Here is a 20697-nt window from a genome sequence, read left to right as displayed (position 1 = left end):
GCATGCTTCCAGTTGTAACAAAAATAATCAAACTCAATAGATTATTTAAAAGAAAATAATAAGCATAATATTGTAACCAACATTAGAGAGAAACTAAACTTTGTAAATAAAAGTAATGCATCCAAGTAGGTAAGGAAAATTAAAGCGCTACAGTAAAATATAAATTAAAAGACGAAATCTTCCCCTGCAACTCCTATCACCAGTAAATATTCAGAGTATATATTGAAGTTAAGCTCTTTCAGGAATTTTTCATACATAAATAAGCATAATACATACAGTTTACTTCCTTGCTCATTTAACTTCATAATTGTATTTTGGCAGTCTTTCTATGCCAGCATATATTAGATCCATTTTAGTGTTTTTATTACCACATGGTTTTCAAGTCTTTGTTCCTCATTTTGGCTCATTAGCCTTCTATAGAGTGACATTTGGTCATTTTCAGCCTTTGATTACAAGCCATATTGTAGTAAAATCCTTGAACACACATCTTCCTGTACCTAACTGCAAGATAAATTCCTAACAAGAAATTACTGGCTTTAACGTGTGTGTATGTCATACCACCACCTTATGTGGGAGTGCCTGTTTGCTGTACATTATCAGACTTTAATTTTGATGATTCAGTAGGTAAAAAATGATGTCTTACTTAAGGTATTTTGGTTTGCGTTCAGTTTATTATGAGTAAGATTGAGCATTTGTCCTGTGTTTCTTAGCCATTCCAAATGTCTTTTTAAACCTGTGACAGTGATTTCTTTTGTGGTCAGGCTACTCTGAATGCCAGGACATCCATTTTGGCAGCAGCGAACCCAATCAGTGGACACTATGACAGATCAAAATCGTTGAAACAAAATATAAATTTGTCAGCTCCCATCATGTCCCGATTTGATCTCTTCTTTATACTTGTGGATGAATGTAATGAGGTAACCGTGTGAAGTGTCATTGTGGGCTTCCTTTGTTATTTCCAGTTTGAGTATTGAAGGAGACTAGGCTGCAGCATGTACTTCTGAACAGCTGGTGCATTTATTTGCACTGACTTTCATTTCTTTCAGAATGCTACAGGGCTGGGCAAAAGGTTTATTGAGCAAATCAAAATAAAGTCATTTGAACTGTTAGTTCCACTTAATTATGTTGAGGAATATGGAATTTTGTTGTTTTCATTACTATTTTTTTAATTATCAAGAAATAAAAAAAACTTGACCGCTAACTTCAGCCACACTCTTTAAGATTTTTATTAGAATTTTTTGCTGGGGGCCCTGGGTGGCTCAATTGGTTAAGCGTCTAACTCTTGATTTTGGCTCAGGTCATGATCTCATGATTCTGAGTTCAAGCCCCACATCAGGCTCTGTGCTGAGCTTGGAGCCTGGTTGGGATTCTCTCTCCCTCTCTCTCTCTAACCCAATCCTCCCCCTTCCCTGTCTTTACCGTCACTCATAGCTGGTAGTGTCTGATTTTCTTTTTTTTTTTTTTTTTTAATTTAATTTTTTTTTTTAATTTACATCCAAGTTAGCATATAGTGCAACAATGATTTCAAGAGTAGATTCCTTAGTGCCCCTTACCCTTTAGCCCATCCCCCCTCCCACAACCCCTCTAGTAACCCTTAGTTTGTTCTCCATATTTATGAGTCTCTTCTGTTTTGTCCCCCTCCCTGTTTTTATATTATTTTTGTTTCCCTTCCTTTACGTTCATCTGTTTTGTCTCTTAAAGTCCTCATATGAGTGAAGTCCTAGGATTTTTGTCTTTCCCTGACTGACTGATTTCACTTAGCATTATACCCTTCAATTCCATCCACGTAGTTGCAAATGGCAAGATTTCATTCTTTTTGATTGCCGAGTAATACTCCATTGTATATATATACCACATCTTCTTTATCCATTCATCTATTGATGGACATTTGGGCTTTTGCCATATTTTGGCTATTGTTGATAATGCTGCTATAAACATGGGGATACATGTGTCCCTTCGAAACAGCACACCTGTATCCCTTGAATAAATGCCTAGTAGTGCAATTGCTGGGTTGTAGGGTAGTTTTATTTTTAGTTTTTTGAGGAACCTACATACTGTTTTCCAGAGTGGCTGCATCAGCTTGCATTCCCAGGGAGTGTCTGATTTTCATATATTTTTGTTTGTGAATGGTTCATTAAGATAGTTTTTGAAGTTTTTAATTGGAAATAATTTCAAGCTTACAGAAGTTTTAAGAAATAGAATTGTGCACGTAACACCCATGTACCCTTTATGCACTTACTAACTTTTTTTTATATATCTTTGGCTTTTTTTGTGTACCGTATGAGAGTAAATTCCATATTTTTAGTGGTTTTTTTTTCAATGTTAATAACAATCCTGTAATAATTATCTGTTCACAAGCAGCAATATAATGCTGTGGCTAAGAGCATGGACTCTGAAGCTAGGCTGTTCAAATCATGGCTCCATTACTTACTGTGATGTCAGACAAGGCACTTTACCTCTCTGGGTCTCAATTTACATACCTGTAAAATGGAGATAATATTACCAATTAATAAGATTTTTGTGAGGGTTACATGAATTAATGCTTCCAGGCACACTTAGGGCAACAGTGCCTGGCATACACCGGGTACCCTAAAAACTTAATTCTGCTATTGTTATTAAAGTCAGTCAATTCTTTCCGGAATATTCTTAGAGTAGGGCAAAGGTACGCATTAAACTTCCTAGATTTGAAATGAAACTGTACCAAACTTTGCTCAGAAACTTGGTACCCGTTAATACATGTTTCAGTGGCATATTAGAGCTTGTTTTTAGCTATAAATTACTAATGCCAGGGATAATCTGAAGTGGATATCATTGTGACTGATCAAAGTGATTTTCTTCTTTTGAATTAGGTTACAGATTATGCTATTGCCAGACGTATAGTAGACTTGCATTCAAGAATTGAGGATTCAATTGATCGTGTCTATTCCCTTGATGATATCAGGAGGTATCTTCTCTTTGCAAGACAGTTTAAACCCAAGGTAACTAACTCGTCCTTTTGTACTGGAGTACGGCATTTAATAGGGCATAATAGGGTTCTATGGAAATTAACCTATACTTGTTTGGTTTTTTCTTTTTGAGGGTTTTGTTTTGAGAACAGTGTTTCTTCAGAGAGTTAAGAGGGAATTTTCTAAAAATTTTCTTTTGTTGAGTGCTAATAAAAGGATTTTGATGGTGGGGGCGGTTCACCTGGGTGGCTCAGTCGGTTAAGCATCCAACTCTTGATCTTGGCTCAGGTCTTGATCTGAGGTTGTGAGTTCAAGCCCTGCATTGGGCTCCACGCTGGGCATTGAGCCTACTTAGAAAGTTGGGGTGGGGGGCGGTGCATGGATTTTTAATGGGTGAAGAATTTTGAATAACCAAATAAAATAGGATGTACTTTTATTTCAGCCATTATTCCTAAGAATCTTTTTTTTAATGTTTTTATTTTATTTTTGAGAGAGAGAGAGACACAGGCTCCGAAGCAGGCTCCAGGCTCTGAGCTGTCAGCACAAGGCCCGACATGGAGCTCAAACTCATGAACTATGAGATCATGACTTGAGCTGAAGTCGGTGCTTAACCTACTGAGCAACCCAGGTGCCCCCTTATTCCTAAGTATCTTAAAATTGTATGAGCTTAAGTCAGTAGTCTACTTGGATCTTTCTTTGAGGAAAAGTTTGGATTCCTTTAGGTCATTGTGATTAATGTGGATTAATATTTTACAGTAATTGATGTTTATTGAGTTGAATCTGTACTAGATCCAGGACATTCATTTTTAAAGTAAATTTCGAAATTTGTTTTGTTTGACATTTTCCTAAAGTAGAATACAAAAAGAAAAAAATTTGATTCTGGATGAGATTTTTACACTATTTTCTGGCTCAACTTTTGGGACTTTACCCAAAGGATTTAGTTATCTGTCACTTCACTGATTATCCATAATATTAAGATTGATTTTCACTGTCGTTAAAAAAGCTTAATGAGGCATTTAAAACCAAGGGTTATTGGATACATATGTGTAAAGAGGCTTTTGTTCTCTAGACTATGTACTCATCCCTCTGTGACCTTGGCATGCTTCTTTAATAGGCTGAGTTCCTTACTCTGAAAAACTGAGTATTCTTTTAGTATTCTTATTTTGTTGTTATTATTCAACACATTTAAAAGACATTACATCCTTTTCCACTGCTTCAGCTTGCTATGTATCTTAGAAATGGCATTTGCAGGGCACCTGGGTGGCTCAGTTAAGCATCCGACTTCGACTAAGGTCATGATCTTGCGGTTTATGGATTTGAGCCCCATGTCGAGCTCTGTGCTGACAGCTCAGAGCCTAGAGCCTGCTTTGGATTCTGTGTCTCCCTCTCTCTGCCCCTCCCCTGCTCACACTCTGTCTGTCTGTCTCTCTCTCTCTCTCTCAAAAATAAACTTTAAAAAAAATAAGAAAAAATGGCATTTGCTTAAATACTAACCCTGTTCTCTTCCTCTTCATAAAATTAGTATATGAAATTCACAGGTGTCCTTAGTTTCTTTTGAAAGGCATTTCAGTATTAACTGTCATTGACTTCAAAGTTTTGACCCTCTCACTTCCCCAAAGTGTCTTTACCTGGAAGGCTCTTAAACTTAAATTTAATGCCACTCCCATCAAGTAGAAAAGCCCTGACTTCAGTGATGTTCTGAAACAGATTTCTAAAGAGTCAGAGGACTTCATTGTGGAACAATATAAACGTCTCCGCCAGAGGGATGGGTCTGGAGTAATCAAGTCTTCGTGGAGGATTACAGTGCGACAACTTGAGAGCATGATCCGTCTCTCTGAAGCAATGGCTCGAATGCACTGCTGTGATGAGGTATCAAAGTCACTTTAACATAATGGGAGGAAAGAGAAATTGATTTATTGGTTTATAAGCATGTTTTTATCTTTGATATACTGTTGAGTGCTCATAAGATACACAGTGCTGGGATTTCTCCCTTGAAGAAGGTTGCTGTGAAGTATTTATTGAATTTAGTTTGATTAATATAATGAAATAATCATCTCCCAGGTTATGGAGTACATATAGAGGTGAGTTACCATTAATAGGTAGATGATCCTCCTGAAGTATTGTCAGAAAGTCAGTAGTAGCCTAAAGCTACATCATCTCATCAAAAGAAGGGTGAGTACAATGCAGTGTTATTTTGAGAGACACCACATTCACATAACTTTTATTAAGTACATTGCTGTAACTGTTCTATTTTATTAATTATTGTTAAGCTCTTACTGTACCTAATTTATAAATTAAACTTTATCAGACGTATGTATGAATAAGAAAAACAGTATATATAAGATTAAGTACTATCTATGGTTTATGCATCCACTGGGGTCTTGGAACATAATCCCTGAGAATAAGGGGGATGCTGTGTACCACATTTTGTTTATCCATTGATCCATCAATGGGCATTTGGCTTGCTTCCACCTCTTGGCTGTTGTGATTAATGCTGTGGTGAACATGGGTATTCTCTGTGTTTTGAATATTAATCCCTTATCAAATTTATAATGTGCAGATAAGTTCTCCCATTCTGTAGATTGCCTTTTTTACTCTGTTGATTGTTTCCCTTGATGCTCAGAAGTTTTTGAATGGGATATCATTTCATTTGTCAGTTTACCCCTTTGTTGCCTGTGCTTTTGACACTATTATCAAATCCAGTGTCCTGAGGCTTTTTTCCTGTGTTTTCTTACATAATGTTTTATAGTTTTAGGTCTTCAAACTATTTTGAGTTAATTTTGTATGTGATGTCAGGCAGGGGTCTAACTTCATTCTTTATCATAAAAGATATCCAGTTTGCCCAGTAACATTTGTTGAAGATACTATCCATTCCCCAAGGTATGGGCTTGGCACCTTTGTCAAAGATTATTTGATCACAGAAGTGAGGATTTAATGATAACCTTAAAGATCTAAGGATTACTTTGTATAAATGCAGTCCTAGAATATGTTCCCCCTTGTGTCTGTTTTTTTCATACAGAATTAAAACTATAAAATATCATCTGAGTTTTATGTAATACTAGTTTTTCCATTTTTGTGCTGTGTATTATTCTGTCAATAAATCACAATGACTCACCCATTCTTCTGTTAATGGGCATTTGGATAGTTTCCAGTTTGGGTTCTTATGATACATGTCTTTTGGTCTGTATGGCATATATGTATGTGTACATTTCTGTTCACTAGAAGTAGAATTGTTGGGTCAGAGGTTATACGTGTGTTCAGATCAGTAAAGACTGCCAAAATGGTTTTCCTTTAGTGGTTGTATCAATTTATATTCCCACCAGCAGTGAATGAAAGTTGTTCTACATTATTTCCAATACCATATATTGTTGGTCCTTTTAAGCCATTCTGGTGAACTTACGGTGTTATCACGTATTTTATGTGTGTGTGAGAGAGGGAGAGTGTGAGAAAAATTAAAATGCCACTGTGATTTGGTAAGGAGAGAATCTGTTTGGTATATCAAGAAGACTGACTTTCTGATTTACTTCATCTTGATTGGTTTAGGTCCAGCCTAAACATGTGAAGGAAGCTTTCAGGTTACTGAATAAGTCAATCATCCGTGTAGAAACACCTGATGTCAACCTAGATCAAGAAGAAGAGGCCCAGATGGAGGTAGATGAGGGCCCAGATGGCATCAATGGTGAGATACTTGTTCATTTACTGTTCTGGAGTTAAGAACTAAAATGTTCTCTGAGATATTATGATAAAAGTGCACTTGTTGATGGTTTTGAAGTCTGTATAGCAAAAGGGAAAAAATGGATATTGAATTGTACTAACTGTTTACAAGGTAAAATACAATTAAATAATTCATATAGAATATCTATGCGTGAAAGATTGAAAGAAAATGCACCAAAATGGTGACAGTGAACTTAATTCCCTGGCCTGATTTATTGTTATTTTGCTTTTGAAGTAAAAACATGTTCTTGACTACATTAAAACAGACAAATACTAGGGCGTCAGTTAAGCATCCGACTCTTGATTTTTGGCTCAGGTTATGATCTCATGGTTTGTGAGTTTGAGCCCCACGTCAGACTCTGTGCTGACAGTGCGGAGACTGCTTGGGATTCTTTCTCTCCCCCTGTCTCTGTTTCTCCATTTGTGCTCTCGCTCTCTCTCTCAAAGTAAATAAACTTTAAAAAAACTAAAAAACAGACAAATAACAGATTTTCACATTTTGTGTATAATATTGCAAATGAACTTAAAAAAATTTTTTTTAATGTTTATTTAGTTGTGAGAGAGAGAGCGCGCGAGTTGGGAAAGGACATAGAGAGAGGGAGACACAAAATCCGAAATAGGCTCCAGGCTCTGAGCTGTCCTCACAGAGCCTGGCACGGGGCTCAAACTCATGGACCACGAGCTCATGACCTGAGCTGTAGTCAGACGCTTAACCAACTGAGCCACCCAGTGCCCCCCCAACCCCGTTTTTTTTTTCTTCAATGTTTATTTTTGAGTGAAAGAGTGCAAGTAGGGGAAAGACAGAGAGAGAGGGAGACACCGAATCTGAAGCAGCAAATGAACTTTTAGATCAGGGAATCTTATCTTCATAACTGCCATCCTTCCCATTCCTTCCAAATTAGTTTCTGTTTTCACTATTAGCATTTACAAATTTGTTTCTAATTTATTTGTAAAATGACTAAATACTGAGTGTAACTATATGCTTGTGTAGAAGTTAGTATTAAAATAGAAGTAGTATACTTATATAAACATTTGATGGGGGAGTGTTGGAGGCACAAAAACAAGATTCAGATGGTTGATATTTCACTTAGGTCATGTTGACAGCCCTGCTCCTGTGAATGGAATCAATGGCCACAGTGAAGACATAAACCAAGATTTTGTTCCTAAAGCCTCCTTAAGGCTGGGCTTCTCTGAGTACTGCCGAATCTCTAACCTTATTGTGCTTCACCTCAGAAAGATGGAGGAAGGTAAGGCTTTACCTAGTATGGCCACATGCTTAGTCATTCATGTAAGTTTTATTTGTATAAGCCACTTCTAACTGCTAAAGACTGTTTTGTTGGAAGAGATCATAAATTGTTATAGAGGCTCACTTTGGCAAAGAAAATCTATCAGTATATCTGACAGTCTGGACCTTTCACCCACAAGTTCATTGTCAGACAAAGGTCATTTTTTAATGTCCTTCACCTATTTTAATATTTTTGAGAATCAGAAGTTAGTATCTGATAATATATAAAGAAGCACTTAAATGTTTTTACAGATGCAAAATCACTGTTCCTAACAATGGCTTTACTTCAAATGGATGACTCTAGGTTATTTATTTTTGTAGGCAAGTAATTGAACTGAAAAGACCATATTGGCACATATTCTATACCTAAAAATGAAGTAAAATCCTCATTTCTCTGTATGTAAAGTGTGATATCTGGACACTAGTATCCTGCCTATCTTAATTAACTGCTTTACTATGCTATTCCACCATGCCTGTAGTTGGCATAGAAAATGATGAAATCAAGGTGTTGAACTTTAACTTTAATTTGCTGGTTAGCAATCAGATAATTCTTATTTAAAAGTCCAAAAATGCTGGCTTCTGGACACTCTCATCACAGTGTCCTGTCTGTGGAAGGAAGAGAACAGTGAGGTTGTCTTAGCTTACTAAAGATTTGAATCCTGTAGTTTTTGCCCCTTGGGAGTAGTAGACCAGTGGGAGGGAGGAGAGAAGGCAGTAAAGAGGCCAGTATGACAGACAGGTTTTAGCCCTCCCACCCTCTTCTCACATAAAAACTTTTGGGAGCTCACATGTTCTTGTGTTCACATTGTATTTCATTTGTCTTTTTCTCATGTAGTCAAATTTTAAACATGGCAAACCATTGATGGAGCAAAGATAATGGTTAGCGCCCAGGCACTGTATGCATTCCACAGATAAATTCTGCTAGATCTTCTTTTCCTTAGAAAAAAAATACTATTTACCTAGTAGTAATGAATTCTCAGTCTTCAAGTGGACAGCTGTTCTCTAGTCCAGCACAGAGAATACAACTTTAAGCCAAGAAGGTCACTTACCGAGAACATTTAGACCAACCACTGAAGTTTCAGTACACCCATAATAAAACTTTTCAAAGCCATTGTCAGTAAAGCTAGAATTTTCCTATTTTTCATTTTTCATTTTATTAACAGTAGCTAGAACCAAGACTAAGAGTTTTCTCTTATTAATACTTTGCTTCTGTGATAGTTACGCTATTATCCAGGTTCCATCTTTTCTTGTGAATTTGGACTTCTGCTTTGGACTCTGACAAAGTAGATAATCATTCAGTATAGATAGACCTTGCTGAAATAAGTTGATAATTTTTTGAGTGAATGCCCTTGGATTTCACTCCGTGGTTCAGCTGTGTAAAATCTTCCTTATTCCAAAGAGGAAAAGTTATGTTTAAGAAGTTTTGCTTGCGGTTGCTAATTTATGCTGTCAATTACTATCGGCAAACATTCTCATAGAAGGTGAAGGAAACAGCTTCATACTTTGAAATATTAATAGCTTCAAGAAACTTGTTTCTTATAATCTCTATTTTATTAGATTTTTTTCCTCAGGATAAAGTGAGGCATACTTTAATACAAGTAATATGACAGGCTATTTCAGGCTTACACTGGAACATTGCAAACCTTATTTTAGCAGGTATTCTTTCTGACAGGTTGATGGTTATCTAATCTGTACATTATCTTGTGTATGCAAACCCCAAGGATTGGCAATACAATTTGCTAGAAGGAAAATTTAATCCTTTTGAAATGTACTTTTTGTTGCAGAAGAGGATGAGTCTGCATTAAAGAGGAGTGAGCTTGTTAACTGGTATTTGAAGGAAATCGAATCAGAAATAGATTCTGAAGAGGAACTTATAAATAAAAAGAGAATTATAGAGAAAGTCATCCATCGACTCACCCACTATGTACGTACATAGCTACTCTTGCTTATTAATGAGGGAGGGAGTCCATGCTTCATACCTGCAGGTTCATAGATGTTCATTTATTTTGAATCATTGGGATCTAGTTAAAATTATGAGTTGTGGGGGGCCAGGGTGGCTTAGTTGGTTAAGTGCCTGACTTAGGCTCAGGTCATGATACTGCAATTCGTGGGTTCGAGCCCTGCGTGGGGCTCTGTGCTGACAGCTCAGAGCCTGGAGCCTGCTTCAGATTCTGTGTCTCCCTTTCTCTCTGGCCCTCCCCTGCTCGTGGTCTGTCTCTCTCTCTCAAAACTAAAAAAAAACATTGAAAGGAAAAAAAGAATTATGAGTTGTAAAAAAGAGAGAATTTACAGCAGTTAATTGACTTACTTCCTCTGCTGGAATCAGCAGAACCTAAGTTAAATCTGGGAAGGTAGGGTTAGGGTCTTACTATCAAACTATTTTTAATCTTTGTTTTCCACTCCACTCCCTTTACCATAAACCTGCAAGCATTCTGACCTCTATTGCCTGTTTTCTATATTTCCTCTTCCCCACATCCTCACCTCCCCCATCACCCAGCTTACAGACTATGGTCTGTCCCAATGATCACTATTTTCTCACACTTTAAACTATAATTTCTCTGTTCTACTTGATTAGCAAAACCCCAGCCTTGGTTAAATCTAAATCTTTTTACTGTGCCATATCCAAGCAGTTAAAAGTATCTGGAGAAAGGCATACAACCACGTGCCATGTCCTACTTTAAATTCATGCCACTAATCTCAAGTGGACTCTTCTTTTTTCTTTTTTTTTCCTTTTTTTTTTTTTTTTTTTTTTTTTTTACCATATACACAGAGTTTTATTCAGGGTAACTTAATGACAAGGGGAGTCATGTGGATGATGATCCAGGTGCTAAGCAGATACCCTTTGTAAAGTCCAGAACTTAATCCACAGATTTTATAAAGCAAGGAGGTGCAGGGATATGCAGAGGTCACTGTGATGAGGTCAAAGGGTTTAACATTTAACACACTCGTTGCCCCATCTGTGTGCCACAGGAGAGGGAGGGGAAGAAACTATGTTACCTCTACTAGTTATCTAGCCATTATAGGAAAGATAAGAACAAGCTTTACTGCATTCTGGGCAGGGCATACATAAACCTCCAAGGGGCCTGGAACATACAGCCCTGAGGGAGGCCATTTTGAGGAAATGAATAAAATGGAGGTTTCACTTGAGTAATTCAGTTTAATCCAATGGTTCTCAATTTTAGCATGCACCAGAATCATCTGAAAAACTTACTAAAACGCAGATCACTGGAACCACTCCCAGAATTTGTAATTTAGTAGGTCTGGGATAGAGACCAAAAATTTATTTTGTTTTGTTTTGTTTTGTTTTGTTTATTTACACCAAATTAGTTAGCATATAATACAACAATGATTTCAGGAGTAGATTCCTTAACGCTCCTTACCCATTTAGCCCATCCCCCACTCCCACAACCCCTCCAGTAACCCTGTTTGTTCTCCATATTTGTGAGTCATTTTGTCCCCCTCCCTGTTTTTATATTATTTTTCTTTCCCTTCCCTTACGTTCATCTGTTGTAAATGACAAGATTTCATTCTTTTCGATCGCCGAGTAATACTCCATTGTATGTATATACATCTTCTTTATCCATTCATCCATCAGTGGACATTTGGGCTCTTTCCATACTTTGGCTATTGTTGATAGTGCTGCTATAAACATGGGGGTGCATGTGTCCCTTCAAAACAGCACACCTGTATCCCGTGGACAAATACCTAGTAGTGCATTTGCTGGATCATAGGGTAGTTCTATTTTTAGTTTGTTGAGGAACCGTCATACTGTTTTCCAGAGTGGCTGCACCAGCTTGCATTCCCATCAAGTGGATTCTTCTTTACTGATCCTACCTACCTCATAGTGGCACTGCCCAGTGCTATGACTTCTTCCAGTCCCTAACAGGATCATTACAGGCATGCCTCCTCCCTACTCACATCAGTTGGTCATTCTCTATATTGGCCTATTGGTCTGTCACTGTTGATTGCTCCTTCTGAGTCACCATATTTTCCTGGGTCTTCTCCTATCTCTTTGGTTATTTCCTCTTAGTCTCTTTTCCTGAGTCTTGTCACTTTTTAAATGGAGTGCTGTACTCAATCCTCAGACCTCTTTTGTATTTACATTGATTACCTAAGTGATCTCATTTGGTTCTATGAATTTAAATCCATCCACTGATGTCTCCCAGATTCAGCTGTCACCTCTCCTCTAAACTCCAGATGTCGGTAACCAGCTGCCTACTTGTGAACTATAGGCATCTCATGCTTAATGTGTGCAAAACAGTTCTGTCCCCCACCCCCCCAGTGTTCCCATTTACTCAGTTGTTCTAAGCCAAACACGTTAGAATCATCCATGATGCCAGTTTTCCCTCATAGCCTCTCCTTTAAGCAGCAAATCCTGTGAGCCCTGCCTTCAGTGTATATATTCTGTGTTCTATTCTCACCGCCTTCACATTTACTCAAGCTACTATGCCTGAACTTTCACAGGAGCCTCCTAACTGTCCCCCTTTGTACTAGCTCTCTGTCCAGCAGCCAGACAGATCTTTTAACAAATCAAAACGTTTTCATGCCCTACCTTCCAGTTCTTCCTTCACATTTACAATAAAATCCAGTCTCCATAACATGGCCTGCAGAACCTCTACAACCAAACCCCTCCTTAGGTGTATACCTCTTCACCTTCTTGCATAGGACTCTCTTCATGTTGCTACTCAGTGATACTGGCCTTGTCACTATTCCAGAGACACACCAAACATGAGGACCTTCGCACTTGTCCTTTGTCTCTTTACCTAGGTTCCCTCTTTCATTCTGGTGTCTGCTCAAATGTTACCTTCTCAAAGAGGTGGTTCTTGCCTAACCTGTCAAAATAAGAGCCTCCTGGAGCACCTGGGTGGCTCAGTCAGTTAAGTATCCGACTTCAGCTCAGGTCATGATCTCACAGTTCGTGGGTTCGAGCTTCACGTCAGGCTCTGCACTATCAGCACTTCAGATCTTCTTTCTCCCTCTCTCTCCCTCCTGTCCCCCTCCACTCCTTCTAAAATAAATAAACATTTAAAAAAAATAATAAGAGCCTCCTTCTTGCTATCACTCCCTAACCCTGCTTTGTGTTACTTCATAGTGCTTATCATTGCCTGGCACTAGGTTTTCAGTTTGACTTACTAGAGTGCAAGCACCAGGAGGCCAGGGACTTTGTTTTATTGATCATTCTACCTCCAAGACCTGTAGTGGTGCCTGGCACATAGATCAAATATTTGATGAGTGATTGAATTTTTATGTTTAAGTGGCAGATTCAATTGCCCTGTAGCTCACTTTACAGTGTTCACTCTATAAATATTATGAGTGTCACATTATCAGGATTGTATCATCTGAAAAACCCTTTACTTGTGTGAGTAGATGAGTGTATGATTAGGTGGTATAATATCTATGAAAATCTGAATTGGGGTGGTAAACATTCAGTTGTCTTTCTAGTGCTGGGCAGTGTGTTTGCACCAGGCCAGCCCTTTCCTTCCTAATGCCTTCTGGGATCAGTGTAAGATAAATTGACCCACACCACAAGTCTACTTTGGGACATTTGGTAAAATTAGCTGATCTAAACTGGAGCTACCTTTTTAAGTTTGACATCACCTGAGCTAGCTAGCTCATTTACAAAAGACTAGAGAAATTACACTGTGCTGATCAAGTGTTCTTCCTGTAAGGGCTTGTTAGTACATAAAGTGAGATCTTAAAAGTGTCCAGTCCCTCTTGATGGCAGTAGTGCTCATACTATAGGACATTTCTACCTTCTTAAGATCGAATACTATTTCCTGAGTTCTATATGGGCTTGGCTAGGAGTTCCTCTCATTTGTGGGTATTTTAGATGAACTTACAGGTACATTTAAGCTATGTGGCATGTTCTACTTTTTTTTATTAGCTCAGAGTGAAAATTTTTCCATGTTAATTATCTTTAGATTATACCTCTAACTGAATTATGAACGGGTGGTATATGAAAGAGTTAGTGGCTAGTAACTAAAAATTTATACTAAATGAAATTAGAACACTTATCAGAGTGATAAACAGAATGATAACCATATTTATCAGGATTTTACACAATTGCATAACCTTAAAATTCATGTATTTTGTCTTTTTTGAAATCATATTTACAAGATGTAGTATGCCAGGAAACCTTACTAAAATCATAACGTTGAGCTTGCCTATGTATTTTGTAATTTTTCAAAAGATTTTTATGTTATAAAAGATCTGTATCCTAATGGGAAAGGGGTGTAGCAAAACTTGGTAAAGATTTTAAGGTATAGTCCTTTCTCTGAGAGTTTATGAAGGAGAAATGGAAGAAAATGCTAGTTGCAAATACTCAGAAGGGTCAAATTATGTGGATGGGGCATTTTTACACTACTGCTGGAGACCTCAGGACAAATCTTTGTGTTTCACAGGATCATGTTCTGATTGAGCTCACCCAAGCTGGACTGAAAGGCTCTACAGAAGGAAGTGAGAGCTATGAAGAGGATCCCTACTTAGTAGTTAACCCTAATTACTTGCTTGAAGATTAAGATATTGAAAGTAACCAGAAAAACTGGCCCCTACCTTCCGGCCTAGAGTCTGGACGTAGCTCTACTAGCAAGAGAAATGTTTCTGGGAACAAGGCTTCAGAAAGATTTATTTTGAGGAATAAGAACCTTGTTGGTGGTCCTGTATGTCACGTTCCTGTAATATGCTTTTATATTAACACAAGCTTTAGCACATTGTTTAGCGTGCTTGTCTAAATGAAGTTGGAACCCAATGATGTGTGCTTTCTGTAACTGAGGACTTGTTTTCATGTATAGAAAAGGTCTGTTATTTTTATGGTATATAGTATCTTACTGGAGAGGTAACTTTTTACAATTGCCAACTACTGCTTTTCTTTGTCAAAATAAAATAATGTGTTCTGCAGTTGTCCATTTTTATTTCCACCCTACTCTAAGTATAGCTTTCATCTGCATTCGACCCTTGAACAACATGGAGGTTGGGGGCACCAGTTCCCCCATGCAGTCAAAAATCTGTATATAACTTTTGGCTTCCCCACAACTTAACCACTAACATTGCCTACTGTTGACTGGAAGCCTTACTGATAATATACAGTTGATTAACACATATTTTGTATGTTAAATGTATTATATACTGTATTCTTAATACCTTTTTCTTAATCTTTTCAGTATTTCTAGACTACAAGATTTGTCTACAAGTTTTTTTGAAATTTCTTGCAGATCTCTGGAAATTTTTCCAATATATTTATTGGAAAAATCCACGTATAAATGTACCCACACAGTTCAAACTTGATTTATGGGGGTGCAGCTATGCTTGTTAACATGAGTCTTGTTCCCAGTTTGCTTACTGTGGGGCAGGTGGGTGGAAGTGTGTGGCATTATAAGCCTCTAGGATTAGGTTCCTATGAGGAGTCCTTATTAGAATTCATATAAAGGCTACGGGGCTTTGGAAATTACCTTCCAAGATTAATCCCAATTTTGTTTTTTAAGATAGCACAATAAACTTTATAAACAAACGTCTTCATCATCAGTATGTTCATGATGTAGCAGTTTCTGCTGTACCTTTTAACAACAGTTGGGCATTTGGGGGCCGTTAGGGTCAGGGAATGTTTGTATTTTGTATGTGAGTTCATTAATAATAACTTCACTGTCCAATGGCTTGAAAACAACAGGGTGAAGAGGACTGGAAATGAATAAAGAAGTGCACAGTTATCACTTCTCGGCCTTTTGGCTAAGATTAAGTGAAGAAGTTGCATAATTAGCAGATGCAGACTGTAAATTCCTCTGTCAAAAGTATGTTTCTAATTAATGAGGGTAGGTGAAGCTATTAGGAAGAGGAAACCTCAGGGTACAGGATCTCAAACTCCCTGTTGAGGCAGTTAGGAGATGCTAGTGTAAGGCACAAATAGGACATTCAGTAATAGGCGATAGGAAGAATATTCTAGTGAAAACCCAGGAGACAGCAAGCCCCTCTGCACTGACTCCCAACATGATAAAATGGGATGGAGAGGACCTGAAAGAAATAGCCTGACAGGAATTTGAACTTTAATTTTATCAATATTTACCCAAAGGGAAATTCGAAGCCTAGGAAAGAGGAGTTCTTTTTTGGTTAATCTGCTCTCCTCTTCCCAATTTTGCCATTTGAGTAGGGGCTCCAGAGCAAGGTGAGGGAGGGCCTTACTGCAAATGAAGTCCTAAGTTTTTGCATATCTGAATAAGTGTGTTTATATTTCCACACATTCCACATGCCCTTTTCTTCTACATGTTATTTGTCAGGGAGGTGATGAAGTGGCTAATGGATGATGGAGCATGTATAAGATCCTTATGAAGAAAATTAGACAAGTGTTTAGTAAGTGGATAGATGTAACATGTTTCTGAATAGGAAGACTTGAATGTTGGCATTTGTTAGCTTATCTATAAACTTAATGTGTTTTCCACAAAATTCCAACAGATGTCCATCAATAAGGAAATGACTACATAAGTTGTGGTACAACTATATTGTAGGATATACAAACAAAACTAAACCTGTATGTTTGAAATGGAAATATCTATAGGACACATGGAAAAGAAAATGTGCAAATACAGCTATAGGAATACCTAAATATATAAAGACAGTATTAACATCCCTACAGGGAGAAATAGAAGTACAATAATAGTAGGAGACTTCAGTACCTATTGTGATCAATGAATAGATAATCCAGACAAAATATCAATAAGGAAACAATGACTTTATGATATTTTTAAGTATATTTATTTTGAGAGAGAGGATATGAGCAGGGGAGGGGCAGAGAATCCCAAGCAGGTCTCTGCGCTATCAACAGAGAGCCCAATGCAGGGCCCAATCTCACAAATCGTGAGATCATGTCCTGAGCCAAAATTAAGAGTCTGATGCTTTGCAAACTGAGCCACCCAGGCACTCCAGGAAGCATTGACTATAACATTAGACCAAATGGACTTACCAAGCATATACAGGACAGGACATTCTATCTAAAAGTAACAGAACACATTCTTAAGCACACAGGGAACATTCTCCAGGGTAGATCATATGTTACACCACAAAATAAGTCTTAATAAATTTGAGATTGAAAGAAGTATCTTTTCCGACCATAATATGGTGTGAAACTAAAAATCAGTTACAAAAGAGAACTGGGAAATCAACAAGTATATGGAGATTGCTACCAAACAACTAGTTTCAAAGAAGAAATAAATTCTAAAGTATCTTGAGACAAATGAAAACGGGAATACAACATACAAAAATTTATGGGATGCAGCAAAAGCAGGTTTTTTTTTTTTTAATGTTTATTTTTGAACAAGAGCGTGAGCAGGAGAGGGGCAGAGAGAGGGATACAGATCCCAAGCAGGCTCCACACTGTCAGTTCAGACCCCTACGTGGAACTTGAACTCATGAACTGTGAGATCATGACCTGAGCCAAAAACAGGGGTCCAGTGCTTAACTGAGCCACCCAAGCACCCCAGCAAAAGCAGTTCTTGGAGGGAACTTTTTAAGTTTTATTTATATAAGTAATCTCTACACCCAATGTGGGGCTTGAACTCATGACCCCGCAATCAAAAGTGGCCCGTACTTCCAGTTGAGCCAGCCAGGTGCTCCCTAAGAGGGAACTTTAAAGGGATAAATAGCTACATTAAGAAACAAACATCTCAGGAAAAACAAGCTAACTTTAGGGGTGCCTGGGTGGCTCAATAGTTTAAGTGTCTGACTCTTGATTTGGGCCCAAGTCGTGATCTCACGGTTAGTGAGTTTGATCTTCACATAGGGCTCCACGCTGACAGTGTGAAGCCTGCTTGGGATTCTTTCTCCCTTGTTGCTCACACGTGCTCTCTCAAAAAACAAAAAAAGGAAAACCTAACTTTACATCTCAAAGAACTAGAAAAGAACAAAGGTTAGTAGAAGGAAGAAAATAACAGAGGACATAAAATAAAGACTAAAATGACAATAGAAAAAAAGCTCAAAGAAACAGCTGGTTTTTTGAAAAGAGAAAAAAATGACAAACCTTTAACTAGACTCACCAAGAAAAAAAGAGGACTTCAAATCCAAAGGAAAGAGGTGATGTTACCACAGATACCACAGAAATACAAAGCATCATAAGAGACTACTATGAGCAATTGTACACAAGTAGAATAACCTAGAAGAAATAAATTCCTAGAAATATACAACTTACCAAGACTGAGTCATAAAGAAAAAGTCTGAACAGACCAATTACTAGTAAGGGATCTGAATCAATAATCAAAAACCTCCCAACAAACAAAAGTCCAGGATTAAATGGCTTCAAGGATGAATTCTACCAACCATTTAAAGAAGATTAATACCAACCCTCCAATTCTTCCAAAAAATAGAAGAGGAGGGAACACTTATAAACTTGTTTTATAAGGCCAGCATTAACCTAATACCAATATCAGACAAAGTCACTAAAAGAAAAAATTATAGGCCAATGTCTCTTGTGAACATTGATATGAAAATCTTTAATATTAGTATACCAAATTCAACAATACATTAAAAGGATCATACACCATGATCAACTGGGATTTGTTCCAGGGATGCAAGGATAGTTCAACATCTGCAAATCAATGTGATATACCACATTAACAAAATGAAGGACAAAAATCATATGATCACCTCAGTAGATGTAGAAAAAAAAAAAACATTTGACAAAATTCAACATCCATTTGACTAAAACCCAACAAAAGTGGGTACAAAGGGAACATACCTCAACAAATAGAGACCATATACAGCAAGCCCACAGATAACATCATACTCAAATGGTGAGAAACTGGAAGCTTTTCCTCTAATGTCAGCAACAAGACAAGAATGTATACTTTCACCATTTTTATTCAATAACAGTATTAGAAGCTTTGGCCAGAGCAATTAGTCAAGAAAAAGAAACAAAAGGCATCCAAATCAGAAAGAAAAGTATAAAACTGTCACTATTCGCAGATGATCTATCATATATAGAAAACTAAAGACTCCACCAAAAAACTGTTGGAAGGAATCCACAAATGCAGCAAACTTGCAGGATACAAAATCAATATACAAAAATGTGTTGCATTTCTATACGCTAATAATGAGCTATCAGAAAGAGAAATTAAGAAAACAATCTACTTACAATTGTATCAAATGCAATACCTAGATTAAAATACCTAGGGAATAAATATAATCAGGGATGTGTACACTGACAACCATAAGACACTGATGAAGTAAATTGAAGAAGATACAAATAAATGGGAAGATATTCCACGCTCATGAATTGGAAGAATTAACATTGTTAAAATGTCCATACTACCCAAAGCAATCTATGGATTTAATGTAATCGCTATCAAAATTCCAATGGCATTTTCCATAGAAATAGAACGAACAATTCTAAAATGTGTGTGCAACCACAAAAGGCCCTGAATAGCTAAAGCAATCTTGAGGGAAAAACAAAGCCCAAGGTTTCACACTCCCTGATTTCAGACTATATTATAAAGCTGTAGCAAGCAAAATAGTATGGCATTGGTATAAAAACAGACACATAGATCAATGGAACAAAATAGCCCAGAAATAAACCACACATATATGATATAACATGAATAGCTAACTACCCCCTTTAAGCAGAAAAATGAAAAATTGACAAGGAGATAATATTTTCATTTTTCAAAGTGTCAAAAATGTGAAGTTTTATGACAGGTATTAGCAAAACACAGATTTAGGCACACCTCTAAACTTTAGGTAGGATTTAAATTTGATGAAGCCTATTTTGGATAACTATTTGGGTTTCAATCAAAATTCTAAATAGTAGTATAACACTGAGTCAGGAACTTAATTTCCAAGACTCTGTCTTAAAGAAATGGTCATACGTGTAGACAAAGATTCATTTACAACACATTACAATTAAGAACCAACCAGTACTCAATATAGGAGAGGTTCAATTAGGGTACATCCGTATGGGGAGTACTATGCATCTGTTAAAAAGAAGCGGGTCTATATTTTCTGATATAGACAGAACTGTGAGAACTGTTAAGTGGAAAAAAGAAATCTGAGGAACAATACATAAGGTATAATCCCATATATGTTAAATTATATGTTTAAAATGTTATACACTTATGTATGTTGGCATTTGTGTATATGTAGCATTCATTGAGTTTCACTGTTCCAAACACACTGAAGAATGAGCTCTTTTAATTCTCACAATTTATCTACTCATCATTGTTACCAATGAGGAAACAGAGGCACAGAGAAATTAAGTAACTTTCACAAGATTTAAACCTGCATAACCATTCAGCTACATAAAAAAAGAAAACTGGAAGGAAACACAGTGTTTAGAGTGCTTACCCAAGGAAGGTGAGGGGAGTTGGGGAAGAGGAATTTGCAGGTTTGTCTTTTACGTTTTTACATTTGAATCTTTTACACAATGTGTTCATCATTTACTTATATATTTTTAAGGGGGAAAAAGGTTTGGCAAGGGATGCAATCTTTGTTCTGTTATGTAAATGAGTTTTTTGTGTGTAAACAAATTTTAAAATAATTTGTAATTAATAAAAAAAACACGGAGAACTTTTTCCTTCAGGCACTTTCCAGGTTCATCTGCTTAAATTGTGCGAAATGTTTGAGGTCTTTGTGTTATCTCTTATGGTCTTTAAATTTTTGATATTACACTGGTAAGCCATGTACTGATTTCATTATCACAGATAACGCAGTTAAATATTAACTGTTAATAATCAATTAGCATTTTACAACCTGGCTGTTGTTATAAAGTAACGATTCCAT

At 37.1% G+C, this 20697-nt stretch overlaps 1 protein-coding gene across 1 annotated transcript in view; it reads left to right on the top strand.

The window, feature by feature from the left end:
• The window catches only part of MCM6 (minichromosome maintenance complex component 6), a 39044-nt gene extending 24203 nt beyond the window's left edge, over positions 1-14841 (top strand). The window contains exons 11-17 of the mRNA XM_027055872.2: positions 762-917; positions 2850-2978; positions 4653-4814; positions 6489-6624; positions 7751-7906; positions 9729-9868; positions 14346-14841. Coding sequence (XP_026911673.1) covers positions 762-917; positions 2850-2978; positions 4653-4814; positions 6489-6624; positions 7751-7906; positions 9729-9868; positions 14346-14462 — 996 coding nt within the window. The 3' untranslated portion in view covers positions 14463-14841. The remainder of the gene's footprint in view (positions 1-761; positions 918-2849; positions 2979-4652; positions 4815-6488; positions 6625-7750; positions 7907-9728; positions 9869-14345) is intronic.
• Positions 14842-20697: the final 5856 nt, after the last annotated feature.

Source organism: Acinonyx jubatus, chromosome C1 (assembly GCF_027475565.1).
Source record: "Acinonyx jubatus isolate Ajub_Pintada_27869175 chromosome C1, VMU_Ajub_asm_v1.0, whole genome shotgun sequence".
NCBI lineage: Eukaryota > Metazoa > Chordata > Mammalia > Carnivora > Felidae > Acinonyx > Acinonyx jubatus.
The sequence above is the reverse complement of the archived record's forward strand: the minus strand, read 5'-3'. Positions and strand labels throughout refer to the sequence as shown.